The following is a 9,730-nucleotide window of genomic DNA, read 5'->3' on the forward strand; positions in this document are numbered from 1 at the left end:
CTCGCGGAGATGAACAGGCCTGATAAAACGAACACACACTACCTATGTAATTTCAAATACGCCTGCTGCGCCCTTCCCCACTACACATACGGGGTTAGATAAAGCCATCTCTTTTAATATTCATGTTTATTTGCTTAGGAAAGTGGGTTGTTAGGATAAAACTGAATTGGTGGGATGGATGCCAGAACTGTTAGAAAAATTCAAACATTTACCAAAACGCGATGACCATCAGCATTCATGAATATTTTAGGGTCAGAATTTGTTATTAGAATGACTTTTGTAATAACCAACCTTTTTGGGTCTAAAATGGCGACATTGTACGTTTCACATCTGGTTCATAATGATACCAAATAAACATATTCATGGAGCAGATAAGAATTAACAATGTCACCATTTCATATCTAGGGTTAGAACAAAATTAAAAATATCTTTCAAGTGGTATTTAAATGATATTTCATAATCTTTTTACCCACCGCTTCGAGACAAACATTGGCGAGTGGTGGAAAGAAGCACTGCAATAAGTTCAGTCACTGCTTGACGGTATAAATTAAAAATATAATAAGAAAAGCTAAAATTAAAATGCCACTTAAAGATTCAAGGCTTTCCGAGGATTTGTGACTAAATTTGTCTTGGTACCATTTATTCTGCTCTCAGGATTCAATACTTCTAAAAAATTCAATATTATGGGAGATCGAATTTTAATCTACAATTACTATTAATTCAGCACTTGTAATAATTGATTAAAACAGATAACCAGACAATCCAAAAATGAAAGAACGAAATAATTTGCAACTCATTCCCATTCAGCACGGATCGCATTATGGTTGCTTCGCTTTTTGCAGACATTCAAAAGCAATTCTACCGTCAAACCCAGCTTAACTCAAATTAAGCTTCGGTTAATAAGTTTGAGCCTTTATTTCTGCTTCTTTCCCCTCCTTAAGCAGTGATTACCATTATCATTGTTATTTTTTTCGGTCTATTTATCAAGTATCTTATTTTAGTTCACTCTTCTTGGAAAAGCTTTAAGGTTGTTAGGAAATGACGGAGAAAACCTCCATCTTTGCTTCGTGGAATTTTTCCCATTTTATTTTGGTCCATTTACCCTTACGGTTTTGGGACATCATCTAAAAGCACTTTAAGCTTAAAGCTATGGTATCATACGCCCGTATTCACAAACGATGCTTGCTTGAGTGAAGCAGCAAATCGAACGCACAGCGTTGAATAGAACTCTGGGATTGGTTCGTTTGTCACCCTGTGCCTCCACGCGCACTGTGAGACCTCATAGTAATGTTTATGAATACGGGCGTTAATGACATTATTGCCAGGAACATATTTTGTGTAGATTGATGAACAATATTTTGACGTCGTTTTATAATTAAACCTTAGCATCGTAAGTTGCAACGAATAATCTGGGGGCACGGTAGTGCCCCCACCAAGTCGAGCAAAAAAGCGGCACGGCCGTACCATCCTTTTCTCGAAGCAATTCAGGCCATTTTCGACTGCCTGTAACTTCGTTGTGGATAAAACTAGAAGGCTGAATTTTCATTAGCTATGCAGGCATTGTAAAGACACGGTATATTTAAAGGAGTTGTCCCAAAATGTATGGAGCCTAGGCCCACAACCTGTACACCTACCAAAAAGAAGGGCTTTTAAATGTACAACAGTTTCTTATTATTCAATTTCTTTTAAATGGTTTAGTTTATTCGCTTAAAACAAAAGATTGTTAAGAAAATAGCAATACTCAACCACAAAAACCATCATGGTGGACGAATGTCATTTTGATGACATCTGTCACTTTTGACATTAAGTCGTATCTTGGTGGAGAGTGACAGATGAAATCTGACAGCGACTGACGTTTAGTTAGTCTATGGTTCATCTTTTTTTTTTTATCTGACGCCATACGCCATCTTGTGTACGCATTTGAGAATGATAATTCATGAATAGTTTTTGATTTTGAGCGGCTAAATTATTTATATGCTAGATATAGTTATTTATATTTTTCCCTTAATCAGTAGATTTTTCTTGATTTTTGATATGGCGTACAACCTCTGGGCCGAAATTGGGACATCTCCTTTCATTCAATTTGAACCCGTAGTTTAAGAATTATAACGGGTCAAAGTTACTTAATTTTGTCACTCACTGACTCACCGATCATCAAAACTCTAAGGCACTTCTAGCAGACCTAGAAGCTTCAAATTTGGAATATAAGTAGTGTTTGGTGTATGAATCAAGGAAAAACTAAAATATTTGGGGGCACGGTAGTGCAACCGCCAAGTCGAGTAAAATTTTTCAATTTCGGTCCAGTTTTCTAGATACATAACTGCTGTCTACAAAATACAAAAAGAAATGAGATTTGGGGGCACGGTAGTGCAACCGCCAAGTCGAGTAAAATTTTTCAATTTCGGTCCAGTTTTCTAGATACATAACTGCTGTCTTCAAAATACAAAAAGAAATGAGATCCCATCAAAAAAAATACTTGTCAAAAAAACCAAGTCTCGCAACTCAGTTGTTCTACGGTAAAAAGTTGTGAGATCCATGTAATACCAAGTCCAGGCCAGGAAATCTTTAACGTTTTACATAAATATATTGACTTGGCCATCGCATGAAAACACGTGTAAATTAAATTATTTAGTGAAATGAACACGTGTAAATTAAATTATTTAGTATTTTTGATGGGATGAAGATCTTACGGGTGTGGTTACAAACATGACTGATATAATAGATGAATAAGTAACACTTTATAATATCTATCTACAAAAGTTTTCCTAACGCGTCTTAATAACATTAAAAGCTTTATTTACATATTCTGCGTATTTACCCCCACTGTTCTTGGTTGTTAAGGAAGACTTTAAGCTTAATTAACGAGGAGGTAACGCAAGCTTAGTCTAAAAACTTTTCGCTTCTGTACAGTTACTTAAAAGTATACATTGCAGAGTACACTTTGATATTAAATACGACCAAAGGAATTTTGAAAAGGGTTGTTTGAATATATTTTTAATAAAATTTGGCTATTTTGTATATATCGAGATAAAGCGACTTGTTTTAATTTTAATAAAAAGGCTGGCGAGTTTTATCTTTTGGCTAAATATCAAGAAAAATACTTACTAATATTATTAATTTAAAGTGTTGTCACGAATTTCTATCTAAATCAAAATATCTTTTGTTATTTTAAATTATAATATCTCCTGTAAAAACTTGTTACGCTTACCTACATGACTAAGGATTACTCACGACCTTGATACAATTTCTAGGTGAAAACTCACACGAAAGAAAAACAAATTACTCATAAAAATTGTATATTATTATGTTCCCAGCGATATAATTATGAGGTTAGAATAAAAAACTTAAAAATCGTCGGACAGAAACTCAACTTTGGGAGTATATTTGATTAATCCTAACTAGTATTAATTTAAAAATTCGTAACTCTAACATCTAAAAATAATTAATTCTTTCTCCCCAAAACAAAGCGTCATTCATCACTTATTGCTTCAAGCTTGTAGGTTCAAGTATTTTCGCTTTTCTTAAACAATTTGGGAATCGAAACTAGACTTCAATTCAAGAAAGTTCAACAAAACTAATATAAACAACGAGCCTACCTGTACCTACGTAAGTAAGTATTTTCACTTACCTAAGTGAGAACTTCAACTTTCTTGTGTGAACTAAAACTTTTGCTTTTTTGTTCAAACATTTCATTAAAAGAGATTTATAAAAACAATTTTACTCCTGTTGCCTAAATAAATATTTCGTCGTTTTTCCATAGAATGGGAAAAATGTTTTCAAAGGTATCGTTTTTTCACGAAAATTTTTCATCGACATAAAACCTTTGTTTGTGTTTGATCTATGTCAAGGCAATTAAAGCAGAACAGTATTTAAGAAAAATGTTAAAAAGTGACGTATTTCTTTCCTCATATTTTAAAAATCATGGTTATCACTGGATAAGTATCCTACCCAGTGGTAGGTACATAACTATGTCAAAGTCAAAGCTTTTTAATACTTAGGCCTTTTCCAGGAAGTTTATACACGTCCCAAATATAGCTTGCTCTACCACCACTTCGGGACAACATAATATGGGTTGGTACTGCGAAGTGACGGAAGAAACTCAGTCACCTTTGTCAGCCTCTTTTTTAATGAAATACCTAAAGCTAATACCGATATGCGATATATTATATGCGAGGCTTTACTAGTAATTTTAGTCAATAATTAAAGTAGGACCAAAGCATGCAAGTAAATATTTAACTTTCACATCGTGTAATACTTTTTTATTGGCCAGAAATTCCACATAACTTACAATGTGTAATAATTTTTATCCGGCTCTAATTGGGGGCCGAAACGTTAAAACTGAATGCATATTTTAAAGAATTATGACCTCTTTTTGAAATAATACAAAGACCGTAGGGGATTAACCTCATATATTCTGCTGTCAACTGCGTGTTGGCAAAGGCCGTAAAATATTAAGCCAAAACTGAGAATTTGTATGACTGCAGTTCGTAAGAAGTGTACCATTCATAATTAGTTTTATACGTTGAGCAGTAATTGTGTGGCACTCGAGAGAGCTGACTTTACCATGAGTTTACGTTAGTTGTAGCAACTGCGTTAAAAATTGTACAGCGCCCCTAGCGGTTACTTTCAAGAACTAAAATCTTTATTAATTTCTTTGACGCACTTACTAGCGATAGCTGTAAAAACCTCCTAAAGCTACCAGCGCGCGTCCCTTGAAAAAATCGCTAGCGATTACGTTTAATGTAAACTTATGGTAAGGGCCCTGGATACTTCTAATTCTTCAGCTTATAATATGGTGAGTTGTATTTGTTCTAAGGGGATAGGTTTTTAGTGGGTGGGCTTAACAAGTAGTAATATCACTTTTGGTCGTAAAACAGTCTCACATTCCCCAGAATGCACAATTTGTCGTTGTCCCCAATACGATAGGTTTAAAGGTTTTTTTTTTACAAAATATCTGAAGTGTCTAAATGTTCTATCTACTGAAGTCATAGCTAAGGGAAGATGATGATGTTCGAGCATAAAATCTTATTTTCTTTAAAAAACACTTCAATCACCTATTTTGTTTTATACGTAACATCTGCAATTAAACATGGAAAATCGATTTGTTTAGATTGTTTTTATAATAAAATCTTTTTAATCTAAATTTTAAATTATTTCTACCAATCTTCTTTTCAGCGTAAAGCAACATTACAATACGTTTTCTTTTCATAGTGTAATAGAAAGATTTACTAATTCGACTTTACTCTTAATTACCATTTTATCATAGATTGCTGAAACGAATTTCTAGCCATTAAAAAACTTAAATTTATTTTTTGAGAATTTTGTTTTAATTACAAAACAGTTGTTATTTGAACACAAGTTTTCCCCTTGACAATGTAATTCATTCCACGAATCATGGTCCAGTCAACAAGCCTAATGCTGTGTCAAGTTAATTATAGTTCATTATGTAAAGTTACATAATTCAGGGACAATTCCCACATCTCGTTCCCACTACACACTTTTACTTAGAAGGTCCACCCTGGCCGGTAATAATGCCCGACTATAGTTTGGTGGTCCCGGGGGAAAGTTAAACTGTCTTGGAGCCCGCAGCTAAATAAATCAGAAGTAAACAGCAACTTTAAGGTTTAGATTGTTCGGTTCTAACGTTTAAAGGAAAAAGGCTTATTAGAGGTAAACGATTCCTTGGTGGTTTGCTCAAACTAGCAACAAAGCTTGGGAATTAAAGGTCTCTACCCACTACACCGTATCATACCATGCCGTGCTAACGGAACTATTCCCACCTCTCGTTCCCACCACTGCAACTCCTGTGTAGCCAGGATCTACAGCTTGACCGCCATAAAAACCCAACCAATGAAGGTCAAGTTTGTCCCGGGGGAAAGTCAAACTGTCATTGGACCCGCAACGAAATTAATCAGAAGAACATAGGAGGAGTTCGAAATTAAGGTTCGACTTCCTAGCACGGTCATGGTATGATACGGTGTAGTGGGTAGAGACCTTTTTAAAGACAAAAATCAAGTGCTAACTCTGTTTGGAGGAAGATATTAAAATGGTGGCCAATTGAAAGGAAATTGTAAGATTTAATTAACTTGATTTTTCAATCACCATCAGCCAATTTCAAAATCTTGGTTGAAGGAGCACGATCGTCTAATTTACCAGAGGCAAATGGAGGATTTGTCCTACACTCCCCACGCTGGGCAGACGTGTTGAGGATTTTTCATTAAGATATTTATTACTAGTTCCTACGAGTACCTATAATGTCGAATTGTCGAGGTCACGTTAATACAATAAAACTTGACCTTGGGTTTTTATTGGCGGTCAAGCTGTAGATCGTGGCTACACAGGAGTTGCAGCGGTGGGAACGAGAGGTGGGAATAGTCCCGTCATGTTAATCCCTCGGTCAAATTTAAGCATGTCAGTTCACAATTCTTATTAAATCCCTGAAGATTGATGATATATATACTAATACATACCTACCTACCATAGTATTATAATAATGCTTGTACTTACTGGGATATTAGGTAGTCCAATTCGGCCTAAAATCACATAAATACTTAATTAATTTCTACTTTCTTTCACTTACTCCTATAATTTTGAACTTTTAATTATTTTGAAGGTCATTCTATTGATGTTTCGTTTTCAAGTAACTGTTAAATAAAAAAATGGTCTCTTGAAACTTTTCCGTTTAAAAAGTTCAATAATTTTGTCAAGTCGTATCAAAAGTTGATTTATTTATTTAACTAAGACCTATGGTATGAATAAGTAGGTATGTTGATGGTTTCGTACTTATTGTTTTAAACAGATCGTTTCTCCATACTTAGTTATAAAACTTTGTAGCTCTAAAATAGTTAATTTTACTGTCAAAAGCCGTGTGGTGACGGCAGAGTAGAATACATTTGTCACCAACCCCTACTCTTCCCGCGGGTGTCGTAAGAGGCGACTTAGGGACTACACATCAAACAGAGAATGGGCAGCAGCGCTCTCTGAAAAACATCAATCTTTTAAACTGCGATCTCCAACCCGCCTGCCAAGCGTGGAGATTATGGCAAAACCCTTCACTATAGTGGAGGAGGCTCATAGTCCAGCAGTGGACTGTAAAGGGCTGTTGATGACTGTCAAAATAAGAGCTTTTGTAATCATTCAACATGCTAAAATTACGCATAAAATATTTGGTCTTCCAGAACTAGTAACTTAGAATTTACTTCCATTTTAATTTAAAGAAAACACATTGATTCTAACCTAAAATTCAATTACTAAAACATTATTAGCTTTGCGAGTTAGTTTCATTGGAGACGCTTGAATTTAATTTGAAATAATTTGGCGTCTTTACTATGTAAGCAATGATAAGGGTGGGTTTTATGATATTAGAATAATAGTTATTGACTTTACGTCAGTATGAAAATATATGCCTATCAGTTTAAAGGTTAGACAAACTCATTGTTATTTAAATTTCTTAGCGAATAGTCGCTTCGAGAGTCGGTTCCAGTCCCGCCTTAGGCAGTTCGATTTTTTCAAGTTGTTTATTTAAAACTCATTGTTATTTACTAATCCATGATAGAACAGTCTTGGGTTTTTAATAAGTCTGAATCAATAACAATTCAGTCAGACAATATACTTTTCAACAGTATTTTAATTAAATTATTAAATAAAAGGCAACTTTTTAATTACGTAAGTAAGTGATGAATAAAATACTATAAAGTAAATGTAATAATCATTTACAAACCAAAGTGCGTGAACTTTACCTTCCTCGCTCGCTGGAAAGGCTTATATGTAGGTACTAATGAAAGTTTTGACATTGATTATTCGGCCATCATAAAATTATATTTGTCTCCTACTTTGAAAAACCTAGTAGGAGGCTCTATGTTCACTATAATTATGTATTTATTTGATATTCACTATTATGAGTATTAATGTCCGTTTTCACCATCAATCCCTAATTTTTAAGTGAACTCTTTAAAAACGAATTTCCTGTTATTTGTTACCATATGGGTCACTTAAAAATTAGGAATTGATGGTGAAAACGGGCGTAAGTCTCCGAAATAAACCTTGAAGGCACTTTATTCGTGTATTTTAATAAGCCCGGGTAAAACAATCAAAAATACATTTACCCGGGCTGATGTAGTATCGTTAGGATTTTTTACTAGCGCCATAAACCGCCTTATCGCTTTGGCACCTGCCACCAAACCAACACCCACTAAGAGCTTAAACTTAGATTTGAGCTTATTTATGTAAGCTGTAAAGCTTCTACGTTCCGTAGAGTTTAATTAGAATACGTCTTTCCGTTTGTGTGCTTTGAAATTATGCTTTAGGTAAGAAGGAAGTTCGCAGCTTTTATCTTGCTCTACGAAAGTGCTGATGTTTTCTTACGAATCATTAGATTGTGTTTTATTATTAATTTGAAAGTCGAAATTGTTAGAAACTTATTTTTTGTTTTAATTTTTGATTAGTTTTGAAACCTTAGAAAAGATGATTAATAAATGGCATTCAATTTTATAATGGAATTTTTTAGATGGTTTTATTCCTAAAAAAATCTATAAAACTTAATTAAAAATTTAGTTTTGCAACTCACTTAAAAATTGGTTTGTAATATACTATAACCATAATTTAGTAATTGAATAATGTGGTTTTTTTTTCATATTCTTAGTAACTTGAAAGTCTAAATATGATTTAATATTTGGGAAAACCTTTATGCCTTAATCAATATTGAACGCTGTTTTACATGTTTTTATACAATATAAAGTTCGTTAGAGTCTCACAGCGAAAAAATATTTTACGAAATTTTCCAAAAATATTTTTTTTCCGATACAAAAATTGGTAATTAAGCACTTCTCACTAACCTAACTCACTGCTTCTCTCCGCTTCGATGACTTGCGCGACCAGATCCCGGGCCCTGGAGTGCATCCGCGAGAAATGCACGCGGGACCTGCCATGCCTTATCAACGTCCGCCCACCATGTCTTACATGCTTCACAAAATCACCCTTATATTCACACTGCACTAACGTCGCGAAGTATATCAGTAGTAGCGTCCTCATTCTGGGCGCGGCATCGTGGTGCGACCGCTCGCACCGACCGACGGTCGTAGACTGCCAACTTAGTAAGAAGTTTTTGTTTCAAAGGTTTAATGCTGGCTCCTGATTAGATGTTCGATTGGTTTTTGAACTTCGAATGAGTGTTGTGTTGTGTTTTGTTTTTAATAATGGCGTCGAAGGAGGCTGGTTGTAATTTAGATGGCGCATGGCTGAAATTTGAAAATGGAATGCGGTGATTAGTCGGAGAACTTTTTGAATTTGGAATTGGGTTGCGAGTATTTTGGTTTTCAATTAAAGAGGTTATATTTTTTTAAATCATGATTATTTTGAAGAAATGGAACGCGATACTTATATTGTACTTGATAATATTTTCATAATCTGTGACACTATTCTACTTGTATTTCATGATGTTTACAATTTTAATTTAAAAGTTTGAAGAATGTTTGATATTGTTTGAGCTCTCTTTGTAGATATACGACTGTTTGAAACGGTTCATAATAAATGTTTCAGTATACGTCCAACATAGAAGCTGATCAAAATACTACTTCTCTCAGATTGTATCAGAAAGTTTCAAACGAGAAACAAGACAACAAGTAAATAAAGAATTCAATATCAACTTGCAACATGTTGTAAAGACCGATGACGAAAAATGCATAGAAGTATTACTAACATGACATTGAATTTCATAGAAATAAACGTTATT

At 34.3% G+C, this 9,730-nt stretch overlaps 1 protein-coding gene across 1 annotated transcript in view; it reads right to left on the reverse strand.

The window, feature by feature from the left end:
* Window positions 1-9,062, reverse strand: part of LOC135072684 (uncharacterized) — a 91,104-nt gene extending 82,042 nt beyond the window's left edge. Inside the window, exon 1 of the mRNA XM_063966734.1 lies at window positions 8,835-9,062. Within this exon, the coding sequence (XP_063822804.1) occupies window positions 8,835-9,030 (196 nt within the window). The 5' untranslated portion in view covers window positions 9,031-9,062. The remainder of the gene's footprint in view (window positions 1-8,834) is intronic.
* Between the last annotated feature and the right edge of the window lie 668 nt (window positions 9,063-9,730).

This window comes from Ostrinia nubilalis, chromosome 1 (assembly GCF_963855985.1).
Source record: "Ostrinia nubilalis chromosome 1, ilOstNubi1.1, whole genome shotgun sequence".
NCBI lineage: Eukaryota > Metazoa > Arthropoda > Insecta > Lepidoptera > Crambidae > Ostrinia > Ostrinia nubilalis.